Source organism: Phaethon lepturus, unplaced genomic scaffold (assembly GCF_000687285.1).
Source record: "Phaethon lepturus isolate BGI_N335 unplaced genomic scaffold, ASM68728v1 scaffold34112, whole genome shotgun sequence".
In the NCBI taxonomy this organism is placed as follows: domain Eukaryota; kingdom Metazoa; phylum Chordata; class Aves; order Phaethontiformes; family Phaethontidae; genus Phaethon; species Phaethon lepturus.
In genome coordinates this window covers 6,142-22,854 of record NW_010526125.1, presented here as the reverse complement: position 1 = coordinate 22,854, position 16,713 = coordinate 6,142, and the positions used below count along the sequence as shown (strand labels likewise).

At 45.2% G+C, this 16,713-nt stretch overlaps 1 protein-coding gene across 1 annotated transcript in view; it reads left to right on the top strand.

The window, feature by feature from the left end:
* Nucleotides 1–15,848, top strand: part of POU2F3 (POU class 2 homeobox 3) — a 36,388-nt gene extending 20,540 nt beyond the window's left edge. Inside the window, exons 3-12 of the mRNA XM_010282977.1 lie at nt 4,106–4,210; nt 5,778–5,880; nt 9,117–9,199; nt 9,351–9,533; nt 9,922–10,063; nt 10,963–11,099; nt 12,355–12,516; nt 14,109–14,175; nt 14,764–14,896; nt 15,809–15,848. Of these exons, the coding sequence (XP_010281279.1) occupies nt 4,106–4,210; nt 5,778–5,880; nt 9,117–9,199; nt 9,351–9,533; nt 9,922–10,063; nt 10,963–11,099; nt 12,355–12,516; nt 14,109–14,175; nt 14,764–14,896; nt 15,809–15,848 (1,155 nt within the window). The remainder of the gene's footprint in view (nt 1–4,105; nt 4,211–5,777; nt 5,881–9,116; nt 9,200–9,350; nt 9,534–9,921; nt 10,064–10,962; nt 11,100–12,354; nt 12,517–14,108; nt 14,176–14,763; nt 14,897–15,808) is intronic.
* Nucleotides 15,849–16,713: the final 865 nt, after the last annotated feature.

Genomic DNA, 16,713 nt, shown 5'->3' with positions numbered 1-16,713 from the left:
ATCAGAAGTGCTTGTCAAGAGGAGGTGGCTTGGGGCTGCGTACAGGCTGCCTGCTTTGGTGTCTAATAGATGAGGAAGACCAATTCAGGTCACCAGTGAGCAGTGACCCTAAGCTGGACTAGTACAAGGAGGGCTGCAGCCAGATGCCAAAACAATGGCATCTGACCGTCGGTCCATTGAATCAAATGTGGGTTGGTCGGTCTGTCTGTCTCTCGGAAGGGTATGGCCTTCCACGGGGTGAAATCAGAGCTGCTAAGGTGAATCTTTCCAACTTCCTCATGTAAGGCTGGCTTTGCAATATGTCTGCAGGATGTTTTCATGAGCCGAATGTTTGCCAAAAGTTCACAGATCAGTTACAAAACAGATGTACTTTTTTTTTTTCTTCCCCTTCTTCCTACTGGTAAGGAAGAGTTTGTGCGGTAATTGCAGGCAGGTTGGGAGATGTTTTCTTCATAATTCTCCTTCTTATGAAATGTTTATGAAACACCTTCCACAAATCGGTTACGCAAGCAAGCTGAAGAGCTTTGATCATTTTCCATCGCCCTCAATATGTTTCTTAGTTTGTTTTGCTTTTTGTTTTTGTTTTTAGGCCAGGGACAGGTAAGAAACAATCCATCCTTGGCCAGGCCCAGCAGATGTGCTAGCCAACTAAGGAAAGGACTCTCTTTCCATCCAGTCACCCTCCCTGTGTTTTTCACTCTGATTGCTTGGGGGCAGCTGACCCTATTTTAAGGCTGTGAAAACATCCACTTGAGATTTGCAAGTGTGATTCCTTTCCTATCCCATCCCGGAGAAGCCCTGGGTAGCTCTGCGTACCGGTGCCGCCACCTGCCGTTACCTCCTCCGGAGGAGCCCGAAGCTGCTCCCAGCCCTGCCTGGAGCCTCCCCTCCAGCCCAAGGGGAAGAAGGTGCCTGTAGATCCGCAGCTGGCAGCCCAGGCTCCGCGCCTTGCCTCAGCTGCGGGTGCGCAGAATGTGTTCGCGGTGCACTGTTGGTCCTGCCGTTTCGCAAGTTCGTTTTTCCTTCGGTGGTGTTATCTCCCCGAGTCCAACTCAGTGGGAAGAAACTTCGGTTTGCTCTCAGGGACTTCTTGTTCCCCGCTCCCTGTCCGTCCCGCTCATCGTGTAAAACCGAGGTCCTGAGGAACCATAGGGATCCGATCCTGGTTTTATCTAAATCGCTGTTGCTCACTTGCAATATTTTAGCAGGGTTCTCATCAAATACCTAAGTGAGGTGATTCTGTGATAATCTCAACCTTTTTTTGTTCCTTAAAGAAAATTTTTCTCGTATTTGTAGAAAATGCCTGCAAATACAAGTCAGATGCACTGGGAAAGGAGGAGGCAACTCCTCTTCTTGTTTTATTAATTTAAAATTTACATTATTTTAAGGGAGTCTCATGATATTGAGTGGCCTCGCCCACAATGTGTGTGGTTTTTTGGGGTTTTTGGTTTTGGTTTTTTTAATGTACAGTTGGTAATACTGCCGGTTTAGCCAGGGAAAAAATGAAGGTGCAGGATTTGCATAAACCATCCCAAAAGTTTTGGATATACCCCGAACTCTTGCTAATGAACAATTAGCCATCTGCAGGCCTGTTGGGGGGAGGAAGAGGAGGGAGAGGTAAATTTGAGCCTAAACCCAATGAAAAAAAAGGTGCAGGGGAGAAGGATTTGTCAAGAACACCCAGGTTCCCGCCCACTGCGCAGGAGGGAGCCAGAGAATTCCAGGGACGGGGGAAGGAGCAGTGGGAGATGTTGTTGTTTTTAAATCAGGAACCGGTCCTTTGCCAAACCCACCTCCCGTTTTCATATTGTGCGATGCCGGGATGCAGCTACACACCCCTTTCACCCTGGAACGCTTCCAAATCATTCCACTTGGCAGCTGTAAAAATTGATTTCAGTTTGGAAATGGCTTGCGCTTCTTCAACACTCCACTCCTATTGGGATCATAACTTAGGCAGGATCAAGTGCCTTGTTCTCTAAGACGCGGAAAACTTTTCTTTTTGGGACTGCTCAGACTTGGATGACTGCGTTGTGTGAGGCAGACACACATGAATTGCAAGCAGGGGTAATTTATTTATTTTTTAAAATTTATTTTCATTTTTTGGCTCAGATGATTTTTTTTTTTTTTAAATGCACCCTCAGAAAGAAAAACGTGCATAAAACCATTCGTCTGCAATGACTGGATGGCTCGGGGTAACGGTGTATTTTCCTGAGCCTTTTGTCTAACATTTAGTAACTTAAGACACTATCCGCATTGATAGCGATCAAGAAGATCTTTCCATCTGATTTTTTTCGCCAGGCTAAGTGGGATGATCATGCCAACCTGAAAGGTAGGAAAGAACTGGAATTCGTAGCATGTATAACTCTTATTACAAGGAGCTAGTACTATTGCAGAACTAGTTTCGGCAGTGTCCAGAGCTATAGTTGTAATGGAAGGAGATGTTGTAATTCTCTTCCCTCTGCGTAGCACCTTCCAAAACGCAGAGGTTAATGTTACAGGGCCAGCTCCCTGCACTGCAGCTGCGAGCCTCTTGTGATCGTGTTTTCTCCTTTGCTCCTGTGGAGATTTGTGTATTTGTTTGCTTTGGTCAAATTGAAACCAAAAATATTCTCTTGGGCCCTTATTTTAAAAGTCCCCCTCTGCTGGTAGGAGGTTGTATGACCTAAAGACCACATCAGCACTGTGAAACCCCGGCAAACGCGACCCTGCTTGTGGGGGATGGTGGGCTCGGGAGTAATTTGATGGGAGATGGTGAGGTTCAGCCCCAGCAGTAAGAGTGAATCTGCAATGCTGAGCCTGTGGACAGGGTTTTGAAGACCTGTCCTTTCTGGTGTCCCCCTGATTTTTCCAGTTTGTGGAAACTGGAGCCTTTTCTTGCACTGGAAAGGCTTAGGTGAGGAATGGGACTGATGATGTGAGCCTCGTGCCAGATATTCTCATGCTTAGGAAAAACTTAAGCCTAAGTTTGGAAATTGTTTGTTTGGATCTTCTCTTAGAGCAAATGTGCTAGAAGAGCTCTGTACGACTTTTCTGTCTCCTGTCCATTGCATCTGCATGTAGATACTCCTCAGACAGCTTTCAGGAATTAACCTAAAAACTTCTAAAATCTCCCCAACGAGGTTCCCCTCTCTCCTGTCCCAGTCAGCCTTACCAAAGGATTTCAGCCAGTACAAAGTGGCGTAACAGTTTTTTGTTTGCCTGTTTTTTTAATGTAGTACAAAGTTAGAAATTAACATGGAGACTGTGGAATAAACCAGATGCAGGATTCAGTTCTGGTCCTGGGTAAATTCTTCTCTTAAGAACATGGACTCAGAAATTTTTTTTTTTTTTTTTTTTTTTTTTTTGGTAGACAGGAATCTTTCTTAACATTAAAGTAGGTCAAAATGAGGACTGGACAAAGGGCTGACACCTGTGAAGTTAAGTTTTCCAGTTCTTTTACCCCAGATTGTTCTAGCTAAGGAAGCAGATTTTTCCTTGCCTGACCAGTAGAATTACTTCTTGTTTTCTGGTAGAAGCTGAGCAAATATGTTTGGTGCCTGGGGTGTTGCATTTTCAAGTCTGGAGAATTACGCTGCTTTTTGAGGTCTTTTATTTCATGACCTTTCCTTTCCCATCCCCTTGTACCGTTCTCCGCTACTTGCGGTACAAAATGAGAGGCCATCTACAGCCAACCTTGCCATTGGGTTGTGAGTCGTGGTCTGTAAAGGAGACGTGCTTTGTGTCTTCCTCATAACTCCACAAAATGCCTCAGTGTTTTGTCTGAGGAAAGCACTCACATGCTTTAAACCCTGCTAAGTCACTGGAACTTGGTTACTTTCTAAAGTGTTTGAATTAATGTGTTTTAATTGAGCAAACTGCAAGCCTCCCTTTGGCTTGGCAGAGCAGGAAAACTGTGTCCATTTTATAAACTGGAGAGCAGCAGTGGGGAATGACCACGCCTTTCTGCAAAGCTGGGGATGGAAGCAGTGAGTCCTGACCTCTAACTTTTCTCTGAAAGGAGCCCCTTCCCGATCCCTTCCAGCCTCCCAGGCTCCTAGCCACCCCACACCTCCTGCATCCCCTTGTCTCTGCTCCCTAATGCTACAATTACTTGGCTCTTTTTCAGATTAAAACCGAAGACCTCAGCGACTCCTTGCAATCTACAATCCCCCCTAGGTCAGGTCACCTTGTGCAGGGATCATCAATGATGCCTGGAAGCCAAATCGCGGGGGTAAGTGACTTTGCTGCTTCAGGGATCCAGAAGCCTGAAATGGCACTGGTTAGTTAAACTCCGGAGAAGAGGCTGACTTTGAGACACTTGCCAAATTACGTGTGCCTTTTGGCAGTGGCAGAAGGAGACTTGAGGATATGATGGACACTGAATTGGAAAAGTGAATCTGTGTTGGCAAAAGTCAGCTTCCTCCTCAGCCTCTTTCTTTTCTGCAGAAAGTTTTGCATGGGTTCAAAGGTAGACTGGACATGTACTTGGAAGAGATTTCCTTTGAGGGTTTACTAAGTAGGCAAACCACACCATGCTCAGGAAATCCCTTGAATTGAAAATAATTGGAGGCTGAGACAACATCAAGGGGAAGCGTTGGATTTGCTTGCCCTGGTCTTCCTCTTTCATGAACGCCTGATTAATGCCATTGTTGGAGATAGGAGCCTAGGCTAGATTAACCCTTGAACTAAACCAGTATAGCCATCCTTGAATATGTTGGCTCCAAGTGACTTACACAAGAGAAGAAATCAAGAGGGAATTTTTTTTCCCCTAAGGTAAAAAAAATGGGAGTTTAGCACTTACCTCTTGTTAAATGCTAGTGGGAGTTAGTTGCCAGAAGGCCACACAGCTGCCCAGTAATCTCTTCCTTCATTCTTTTGTAGGGTATTCACATTCCTTACACAGTTATGGGACTGTTCAAGTTCCCCAAGGCTTCAAAACCATTCTTGAGAGCTCAAAGAGCTCATCGTCTTGAGTAATGAGTACCTTTAAAAATGTACCTCTAAAGAGAGTTGGTCTTATTGGGGCTTCTTTTTGTTTGTGTGTCTATCCCAAACAAATGTAAGCTCTTATCCCCTAATTCCAACAATGGACCTGGGGCTGGGACCCCAGTAATGTGAAAGAGTGCTAAGATGTAATCCCCATCTCTCAGTGCCTATTGCCTGCTCTTCTCAACGCAGGGTGGGGAATTTCTGGCAGCTACGTGGCGAAGAACAGGAAACATTTTTGGATCTGGTCACTGTGTCCATTGCATTGCATTTGATGTTGGTGCAGAGAATCAGGTGCTGCTGGGCATAGCTTCTTTCCCATGTCAGCACACGGATGGCTGGGGAATCAGCCTTCTGTGGAAAGTAGGCTTTCAGTGCTCATGAGATGGGACAGTCAGCTGCACTTTCCTGTGTAATTTTAGGGAGTTCACTGAAAATACATTATCTGGAAGAAACTGAAATCCAAGAGGCTTCACTGTTACTTCTAATAACCAGGTTTTGATTGTCAGTGCCTCAAAAACATAATTTTTCAATAATTTACTTTTTCAGATAAAAGTAGACAATTCTCCATGTGGATGTCTGTGTTTGCACAGATCTCTTATATACCTGAAAACCTCAGATCCTGGAGTACCTCTGTATCTGTAGCTCTCCAGTGCATGAACTGCACAAATCTGGTGTGTTGGCAATTAAATTAAAAGTGTGAATGAGATCAAGGACAGTACAAAAGAGCAGGGAAGCTTTATAGGACAGGTGATGCTGTGTGAAGAGCAGACATCTCTGAGTATTCTTGTTCCCTTTGCTTTTTCCCATAGGATATGAGCTCTCTTCACACGCTGCAGCAGCTGGTATTGCTTCCTGGTCATATGCAGTCAGTTCCCCAGTTTCTTCTGTCTCAGTCTCAGGCCGGGCAACAAGGTAAGAGCAATATAGCTGAAAGGCACATTGTTATAAGCAGATACATATCTAGGAAAAAAGTCCCTTCTCATGATTGTTGCTTTTAATCTGGTCTGTTAGGTTTTCCCAGCATGATGGTGTCTGTTCCCCTGCTATGTTACCAGAGCTATTTCCCCCTGCTCTTCGCCCTGTGCTGGTTCCCACACCTGGGGTGATCCCTTGCACGTGTAGTTGCTCCAGGAAGGGTCCCGTTCCGGAGATGCCACTGGCACCTGTGGCTTGTGTGCACCAAGAGTGCCACCTTGGGGCCAGTCTTTGCAGACCTGGTAGGGATCCCATCTCTGAAATTCAGGACAGCACCCGGTTGGCTTTCAGCAAAACAGCAAGGAGCCTGCTCCTTGCGGAGCAGTTGCAGCCCGCCTGGGCTTCCAGCCTCGCTGGGTTAGCACTCTTCATTTCTTCCAGAAAACTGATGAGAGCCCGAGTTGATCTCTCCAAGTAGCTTAGAGGAAGGAGCTGCGCTGCTCTGGTGGAAGGACGATGCTGGCACTAGAACAAACAGGTCTAACCTAGCCAGGAGCAACCCGCAGATGAGAGCTGAGAGGTTGAGTTGCCAGCGGTTGTTCCCAAATCTCGCTCCAAGCCATGGGGCAGGAGAGGACAGGAGGTCTAACTACTTCTGAAACAGGGTATAATCAGCTTCACAAAAGGGATGAAAGGATTGAGGACTGAACTCGGTGCTTAAGAAAGTCCCTGCGTTTCTATTTTTCCTACCGATATTTTTTTGGCATTTCTCCAATAACAGGGATACAGGTATGCCATTGATGAAGTTTTATGCTGCTTGTGGACAGGCAAACATAGTCTTTGATCCATAACCTGGCAGATGCAAAGGGACTTGGGTCCTTTGCTCACGTTCTTGATTTATTCCAGCACAGACGTCCCCTCTGCATGGACCAAAATTCATAATTAAAACCTTAAAATCTCTGCCGTTTAGAATCCACTGGTACATACGCCCCCCAAAAAACCCCTATATTGTAGGCAAGTCAGAAAGCTATTTCTCATTGACAGTGTATAAGCTCCTCTCTCTGCCAAATGATGCAAAGTGATGTATAAAGAAACTACTAGATGTATATTTAACAATAATCTAGAATTTAGCTTGTTTGAAATGGCAGGATCAGGATAATCTATTGCTTACTCTCTGCTTTTATAATAGGAAACACATTATACTGGACAAGAAAGCTTGCTTTCTTTTATAGAGTTAGTTTCTTCTGTTATGTGACTTCCTTTGGCAGCTATAACCCCTACAGCAGATGGCCACTTGTTTGGCCATGACGCCTTTGGGTTCCAGACTTGATAAAGACTGGATATTCTGGCCAGTAGCCGGCTTTTTGTGTAAGAGCTCTTCCATGTGAATAGATTATTGCCAAGTTTTAACGGCTCTCTGCCACTGGCAGGTGGGAGCGAAGGCACAGATTGGTTTTTCTGGAATTATTTTTTTGGTACAGATACAGGTGGAGCATTCTTCATACTGAAGAGATGCACAAAATATTCCTGAAGTTGTTCCTCAGGCCACCATGGGAACACCCTCAGTGTTTCCTGAGTTCTGACTGATGGGTACATCAGTTCATGGATTTCGTGGCCAAAGAGACTTGGCTGTGGGCTTAACCTTTCTAAGAGGACACGTATTTTGGTTTGGTTTTAGTGTTTTAAAGCTGTTTTTAAGCCAGAGAAGTTCCCAGGTCCGATTCATTATGCTCTGATCTGGTTCATCGTGCAGCCCTTCAAACAGCTAATGCTGGCACACTTGAATAAGGGGGTGAGCGCTCTGTGCTGTAAAGGTGGAAACAAGCAGCCAGGTAGGTGCTGGCCATGCTGTCAGCCAAAATATTGCTGCTGAAGTCTTCGTCTTACGAAAACACAGCCTCAGTCTCATCAGCTGTTGAACCAGTGATTCCTGAATCCAGTCCATAATTTTCATTTGAGCTAGAGCTTAGCTTTCGCAAAGGTGTTCAATCATGATTTTAAAGACTCCAAATGACAGAGCATCCGCCATGTCCCTAGGCAAGCCATTCCGGTGATTAATTACCTTCACTGTTAAAAATGTGCACCTCATTACCAGCCTGCATTTGAAATTCAAAATTGTTCCAGCATTAGAGAGGCTTATTGAAACACCAATCTAAATAAATAAATGGGATCCTGCACATTCAGATCTAAATTAAAAAAGGAAAGACAGAAAGAGAGAGAGGAGGGAGTGATCGGTTCTGGAGATTATCTTTTTTCTTTTTCTTTTTTTTTTTTTAGAAGTCTGTAAATTTCTATAGTTTTCTCTATAACTGTCAGTTACAATCAATAGAATATATTGACTATTTCAAGAAAGGTTATAAATCCTCACTAAATTCTATAGGATTAACCCACAACAGACTTGAAGAACCTAACTAAATTTCTAGGGAACTACACTGTCTCAGTGTCTCGCTACTTAATCCTTTAAGACGTTCCCTGTAAGAGATATAGGCTTGTACTTGGCAGTTTGTCAACTAAACAATTATGCAGTGTCCATAAATACTATTTTTTGTTAGTTTTATAGATTCTGCTTTTTTTCCTTTCATCATTTTGTGTCAGCTTATATATTCCAAAAGAAATTCAATTTATTTGAAATACAGTAGGGTAGAAAAGAAAGGGTCAGATGGCTTCAAAATGACACATCAAAATGAAATGTATATAGAAAGCAGAGTGGGTAGGCTCATGAAATTAACTTTAGGATCAGGACTTTTTTTAACAAGATCAAGTGGCTGAAAGTTGGAGTCAGAAAAGCTTCTATTGGAAATAAGATGCACTTTTTTTTAAACAGCTACAATGATTAAGCACTCTGGGAGATCACCACTAAGGAGGTAGTAAATTCTCTGCTGCTTGGCATCTAAAATTCAAGCCAGATGTCTATGTAAAATGTCTATGCCCTAGTTCAGCCTTGGGTTAGTGAGCTACGTGCAGGTATCAGTGGGTGAGATATTTTACCTATACCCTTGTTGTCACAATCCCTTTCAGGCTAAAAAGCCACGAAAAGCACCTTTCCTTTCTCATAATCCAGCTCAGAGCCATCCACATTTGTAATGGCTGAAATTCTCCTATTTTGAATGAGCACTAGCTGACATCTTCCATTCAGAGCTTCATGAGCCTTTCCTGCGCAGGGTGATGTTCAGCTGCCTAGGTGCTGATGAAGGAGATGGTCTGATCAGATATGTCTCTCTTTGTCTCCTCAGCTTTGCAGCCAAACATCCTCTCCTTCCCTCAGCAACAGGGCAGCCTTCTCCTCTCCCAGCCGGGACCCAGCCTGGCATCACAGGTAACTTGCCTCAACGTTCAGTCCAACATACAGTCCCACCCTGAGAAGCACCCATCTACAAAAAGTGCTGCTTCATTAAGGGCAAATGGCAGAGAAAACTCTGCTTTTCTATCGTTGTGACTCTAGGCATCTCTTTTTGGTGTTTTAACAGGCTGTGGGCCGTTCTGGGCTCCCTGGCTCATCGGTTGAACCCCATCTGGATGTACCCCAGCATTTGCAAGTGGCAAAGCACCTAACTCCGTCGGGAGCATCTGAGGAACCCAGTGACCTGGAGGAGCTGGAAAAGTTTGCTAAGACTTTCAAACAAAGGCGAATCAAATTGGGGTTCACACAGGTGAGCTGTCTCACCAGTGGGAAGGGTGGTGTTGCTTGTGATGTGGACATGTTGGGCTGGAGGAATTTGTGGCAGAGGAGTGGATAGAGGAAGGGCTGGATTAGATAGAGTTTGGCTTTGTTTAGACCATCCCCTTCCAAACACATGAAGAAACAAACCCTTCCTAATACTTCATTACCATGACCTTATTATCTGCACTTTCTTCAATACACAAAGGCTCAGGGGTGTGGGGTAGACTCCCATGGGAAAAGAACTCACTTTGTCTGGAAGGCAGGTCGTGGAAACTAGGCTGCCCCTGTTCTGGAAGCAGCCTGGGAGGTGGTCTGACAGCAGGAAACCGTGAGAGTTTTTTCTGAGCTCATGTTGTGATTTGGATCTTTCCTGGCAGGGTGATGTTGGACTTGCCATGGGGAAGCTCTATGGCAATGATTTCAGCCAGACCACCATTTCCCGCTTCGAGGCTCTCAACCTGAGCTTTAAGAATATGTGCAAGCTCAAACCTTTGCTGGAGAAGTGGCTGAGTGATGCAGGTGGGTGACATTACATGCAGAAACACCACCAGCCTTGGCCAGGATGAGGGGATCCATGCAGGAATCTCCAATAAAAGCCTGGAATGTCGGGGCTGGAGCCTCTCAGATCTGTGGCTGGGCTGGTAACAGCCTGCTTTCTTCGTGGATCACCCAGTGGGTTGCACAGCTGCCTAGATACCAAACCACATCTGTCCTTTCTCTCTGGCAATAGGGATTCACATGGCGATTTGATGTCTGGGGCAGTCCCTTCCTGCATCGCCGTTTGCTCTGTTGCATGGCCTGGGGCAAATAGCTGGGCTGGACCATTCAGTTCCTCCTTGTGTAAAGCAGAAAGAGTAGGAAGTGACTCCTGAAGTGCTCAGAGATCAGCCTGTGAGCAGTAATTAGAAACGGAAGGTTCCACTGCAAGGGGAATCCCCAGTAGCAGCAGTGTTGGGCTGGTGTCCTCTCTTGGCTGCAGGCCACGGCAGGAGTGGCATTAATCTCAGGTGCTTCATCCAGCCCTTCAGGAGTTGCATGTTTGACCAATTTATGTCAGGAGGTGTCTCAGCTGCCTGAGGCCTCACCCCAGTGGTGTTAAGTCAATATCTTTAACTGTGTGAAATTAAAAAATTGGAAAATGTGTGGTCCCCATCAGAGCAGGCTGGAAATCAAGCTGGAAAAAGGAAAAATAGTGTGTTGATTAAAACCTTAGCATGCATATTTCTTTCCTGATTTGGACAAGATCATTGATGGATTTGGGACTGTTGGAGCAATTTTAATCATCATCAGAGGAAGGATCCACAATGTAGGAACATTTAACTTATTTTAGGGGGTGTGACAATTCCCAGAAAGGAACTAGGAATGAAAATAAGTCATTATCTTCTTGAATATCTCTCTTCCCCTTCCTCTTTCCTCAGAATCTGCTCCTTTGGATTCTTCCATGAACACTCCCAATTCCTACCCCTCAGTGAATGAGATGTTTGGACGGAAAAGAAAGAAGCGAACCAGCATTGAGACCAACATTCGCTCCACGCTGGAGAAAAGATTTCAAGATGTGAGGGGAAAATCTTTCAATGTGTCATGAACTGTCTCAAAGTTTAGTATTTGCTAGGTTATAGTAGCACTGAATCATAAAAAAAAAGATCTTTTGTTTGTTTTGACAGCAGGTTAGAAAATGCTTGAAGGGGTTAACAGGGAAGGTGTCAAAATTATTTGATTATTTCCTTGGTATATGTTGTTTCAAAGGAATCACAATTTCATCACCATATCTCCCCATTACTGTCCACTGATCAATGCCCTAGTCAAAGCTGATCTCCTGCACCCACCTCTTCTCTTTGCAAGTTGTGGATGCGTGTCTCAAGAACCGTGTGCCCATGGTGCAAGACGGAAACGGATGCCCCATTAAGCAGGTCTTGGTGAGACCACAGAACTAGTTGCTCCAGATATTGCTGCTGAATAATTTCAGAAGTGGAGCCTTTTACTTTTTAAGCATCAAGATTTTCAAGAAAAATCACTAGAGAGCAAACAGAGCTTTAAATCAGTAGGACTAACTTGTTCATTGAAAATTTTTCATCAAAACTGTCTTTGACCAGCCCTCATTTTTCCTTTGTTTCTCCCTCGTATCGGATCATATAAAAATTTCCTCCCAAGGCTGTTAGTGAGAACAAAAAACATTGTCAGGTCATTAGAGCACCTCATTTTTAGCTAGTATGAGGCGTTCTTTGTAATGGGAAAACTGTCTTGGCATCTCCATGCCATGGATTTTTGACTCTCAACTCTCCAACTCAGATCAAAACCCATAAAGCTAAATGCTGTCAAATGCACCAGAAAGTAAGTGACTTGGAAGAAAGGATAGGCACTATTATTTCCCTTTATAAATGAGGGATGGAAGAAGAAGGAGAAGAAATGGCTTTTCTGAGATGGTGCAGGTGGGTGTACAAACAGCACTCGGAGCTTGTGTGTCCTGTGTAGTGATAAGAAGACCACCAGTCATTAGCTTCCCCCCAAGCAATGATTTAGGGTGCTGTTAAGATCAAAGAGTGTGGTGCTTTATGCAGTAACAGGTACTGTGACTCATCCTCCACTGATTCCATGAGACTTGATGTTGAATCAGAGGCACTTTCTGGTTCACAGAACATAATCTCTCACCCAAATATTTACCCTTTGTCTTAGAAGTAAATTTTCTCCCCTCCACAGTTTACAGCCAACCCCACCCTTGCCCTCTGCCTTTCCAGCAGCAGAAGCACACGTTGATGCTATAAACTACAGCTTTTGGGGGCTTTCTTTAACCTCCTGCCCTTTCTTAGCAGAACCCCAAGCCCAGTTCAGAGGAGATATCCTTGATAGCAGAGCAGCTCTCCATGGAAAAGGAGGTGGTTCGGGTCTGGTTCTGCAACCGGCGCCAGAAGGAAAAACGGATCAGCTGCCCAATGCCATCCCCCATCAAATCACCTATCTACAATTCCAGACTGGTGAGAGACTTTGGGATAAGGAGCTCTACAATGCTACCCCAAACTAGAAGGGAAAAAGGTGGGAGAATACAGCAGGGTTTGCTGGAAAAGGAAACAGGACGGGACATTTCCTTGTGCACACAAGTCCACAAGTTGCTGGCAAGCCCACAATCCAGTGGGGGACTACACCTGCAGGAGTGTGCAGAGAGGCAGCTGGGCTAGCCATGGATGGGGCATACACACAGCCAACATCCCAACTTGAATGGAATCTCATGTCTGCACTTACAGAACATTTATTTTTATTTGATTAATGAAAACAATAGAAAAAAACACACGTTTTCTAGAAGGTCAGTTTAATTGTAGGATAATTTATCCAAATAGGGGTGCTATTCCAAAATTTTTCACCCTGAGATTGGTAAATAGAAGCTTTCCAAAGTTAATAGAGAAGGAATCAGCATTCCATGGAACGCAAATTACATCCACTCATGTAAATTTAGTTGTTAACTCTGAAACCTAATGATAACCATTTACATATCAGTTTGTTGTTTTACATCTGTGCAGAAATGCAGAGTACACGTCAGTAGTGCTAGCTGTCCTTCTTTCATGTTGTACATTCACATTTTGGTAAGCGTATTTTCACGGCCAGGAAGGATGAGGGGAAGAGAAACTGTTGCGAGCTGGTGAAAGTGTGTCCTACTGTCAGTGACTACTGCGGATAACGAGCTACTATTGCATTTCTGCTAGTTAATAGTTGCTTAGTTGCTTCCACGTATAAAAGTGGCAGGAGCCTCCCTACGGTGTTGTTAGTGCTGGAGCACAGGTGAGTGGGAGGGAGAGTACGTATTTGCAAGCAATATTTTATCTTCAAATCTTCTGAGTTTTGGAATTATCCATCAGAAGGCAGGAAAGCATCTCAAGGAGTTTGGTCACTTGTTGCACAACACGTTTGGTCTACAGTCACAAACAAAATGCTGCTTGCAAGCCATGAATTTTTAAAGCAGTAGCTTTGGTGAATAGTTTTCTTGTGAATGCATTGTACAAAGTACACCTTTGCTCATCAGTCATTCTGAACAACGTGTTGCCTGTAGTTAAAGTATCATGGTTGAACAGCAAATGCCCCAGGCTCGCTTTGATTGTGGCCACCAAATTACTAATTGTCACCTGAGAATTCTCATCCATCAAGAACTCCCTAAAGGAAAAGGGATTATTTGTGCCCAAGACCAGAGTTGGGACAACTCGACTGGGACTAGGAACGTCCAGTCTGAAACATCCAAAGGGCAGTGGCTCCTACCGGTGTGATCTTAGGACTTCCAGAAAGTTTGGCTTGCGTTTGACAATTTCAGGCTTTTCCATAGCTGATCCATAAAGTTAGACCTGTGTAGAGAATGTCAGGCATATCTAATACTCATTGTGATTTGTTTGCATGGCCCTGGGTGCAAGAACGGTGCTTCTACACTAGAGTATGAATAGAAATATCTGTGGGTGCCTCAGATGTAGATAAGAAGTCTGCCTGGGAGCCAGCACACTCTAAAGGGAATGTGAAAGGAGTGGCATTTTGTAGTCTATCCCCTCATAGTGCCAACTGCTTATTGTTTGCTTCTGTTTCTCTCTAGGTCTCTACCTCAGGGTCCTTGGGGCCCCTCTCCGTCAATCCGGTGCATAGCACCATGCCTGGGACTGGTAAGCCTTGAGAAACCTGCCCCACTCACCATTCCTTCCCCCCTTCCTCTCCTCTTGCTCTCTGACTACTTGGTTTCTAGGTCATAATCGCAGGCCACTCTTCATAAGACCCTTGGGTTTGGCCAGGGAAAGTATCCCCGCATAACTAGTGTACAAGGGGTAAGAACAGCAGAGTTTTCCTCTTGGCTGGAGCAAAGACATGGAAAGCTTCCTGGGCATGGTAACATTACCAGGATAATCCTAGGCAAATTTTACTGGGGTGTTTATGTTCGGGAGCCAGGCACACCTAGAAGCCAAACAGGAGGAGTGCTTGGGGGTAGGTTACTGCATTTCTTCAGCAGAAGACTCTCATGTCTCCTTCGAGAAGTGCGATTCGCAGGAATAGAAACGCAGTGCTACCGAGAGCGCGGTCCTGGAGACCCTCGCTTGCTCTGTGGCTGGGGCACAGATTCTGCCTTCCTGCTGCAGGGCTGCCAGTGAGTCAGACGAACAACAGAATGGGTTCAAGGTGGTGGAAGTGTCTGGGCTGGGGCTGTCCTTGGCAGGAAAAGGAGATCCCAGCCTTACTCTGCTCTCTCTGCCACACAGTAACATCATCGTGTTCCCCAGGGAACTCCAGCAGGCCCTCATCCCCTGGCAGCGCACTCCATGCCGGCAGCCCCGGCACGGCCCAGAGCAACTCCAAAGCTGCAATGAACTCGTCCGGTTTCAACTCTTCAGGGTAAGGCAGTGCGGGCCCCCAGCTTGCTCCCTGGCAAGGGCATCGGAGGGCTTGGGAGAAAAACAATGGAACCTTAGAGAAGAACGTGCAAGCCTTTAGAGACTCTAGCAACGTGGAGTAACACGGGGGCATGTTCTTGGGATACGGCCGTTTTTCTGCTTGAAGGCAAATATTAAATCAAGTTTTGCCTCAGAAACTGTGCTGGTTAAAAAAGGAAAAGAAAACCAACAAAAAACCTGAATAGAAACGCTGGCCATAAGGACTGTCATAAACCAGCTCCTTGTGTGGAGGAAGCAGAAGAAAGCGTATTTTGCTGTTTCTGCTTGGCTAACCCCCTCCACAGCCCGTGTTCTCTCCTGCAGTGCCACCCAGGAAGCGCTGCCGCAGAGTAACTCTTCCACAGCGGCAGATGAAACAAGAACAAGGATTTTCCTCTGCACTGCCTTTAGATGCTATAAAAGCATTGAGCCACGCACACGGGCTCAGGGCCCTTCTGGTTATTTCACTGAACGTGCCTCTGCCACAGCCTGTGCTGCTCAGGCCTCTCTGCACTTGTAGCTTCTGCTGCTCGTTGCACATCGCATCAAGGATGCCGTGTTAGTAGGAAGGCAACAGGGAGCAGAGGGCGTTACCCGTAGCTGCTGGGCTTTCTGAGTCAGGGATCATCCTGTGCCGTGAATCAGACCTCCTCGTACGTGGAGGAAGTCCAACAGCCAGCTAGCACGTGAAGTCATGATCACAATGGCAGGTGTTGCTTAGACAGGGGTTTTGCTAAAAGCTTCCTAAAGCAGCAAAGGATCATTTGCTGCCAAGTCAAAGTAAGGTTACAAATGGAATAATAATGATTTTTATTTCAAGGGGAACTGTTAACAACATGGCAACTGTAGCTCTTATTCCCTGTGTTGCAAACAGATCTTGGTACCGATGGAATCAACCTACCTACCTCCACTGAGATGACTCCTCCATCATGTGTAAAAGGAGCTCTGACTTCTAGCTATGGACCAACTTCTCTAGGAACAATGCTTGGGGCAACATCTGGCGTTCAAGTGTCTTCAAAATGCTGCCAAATGAAGGTCTTGTTTAAGGGAAGCCATAGCAGCAGAACTCTCCAGGGACTCAAACTGCAGCTGACCTTCCCCAAGGATTCTCAACGCCCACAGTGACATTACAATACTCTTCCAGGCATTCACTTCAGGAATGAGCCCTTGCTTAGCACTATCAGCATGAAACACTGCCCTCTGCTTGCAAATCTCTGCATCCACGCTGGATGGCCTGGCAACCTCTAATCGGGAAGGATTTCTATGTCAGGACCCTCTTTTCCCCTCACTCATTTCAGAGCTTCCCATAAGAAGGGTCTATCATGCTGTTACTGTCACGCACACACACCATAAACCCCCAAACTGAGCCGAGGTTACCCAGTTCATTTCACCAGAGACCTGTGTCTAGATGTGAGCCTTGGTTTTCAATAGACTTCCGAGGTCGATGGCACTGTGCTTTGTCCACCACCAAACTTGCTTTGCTTTGAGCCATTCTGCTCTGTTTCTAAAGGTGCTTTTTTTTTTTCTTTTTTCTTTCTTTTTTTTTTTAATTAAGTATTTTACAGCCTTCTTATTTTTTCCTTTTAAAAAAAATTGTTGTCTTTTGCAAAATTTGTGTCCAGGTCTTGTTATTGTTCACAGCTGGCCTCACTGTCCCACTGGAGGACGTCACTGTTTGAAAACCTTGGGTGAACACAAAAGCAATTTGTGTTGATTTGATGAGACAAGGATTAGTCTTGACCCTTCCCTTCTTTCTTTTACTCATCCTTTGGGTTTTAT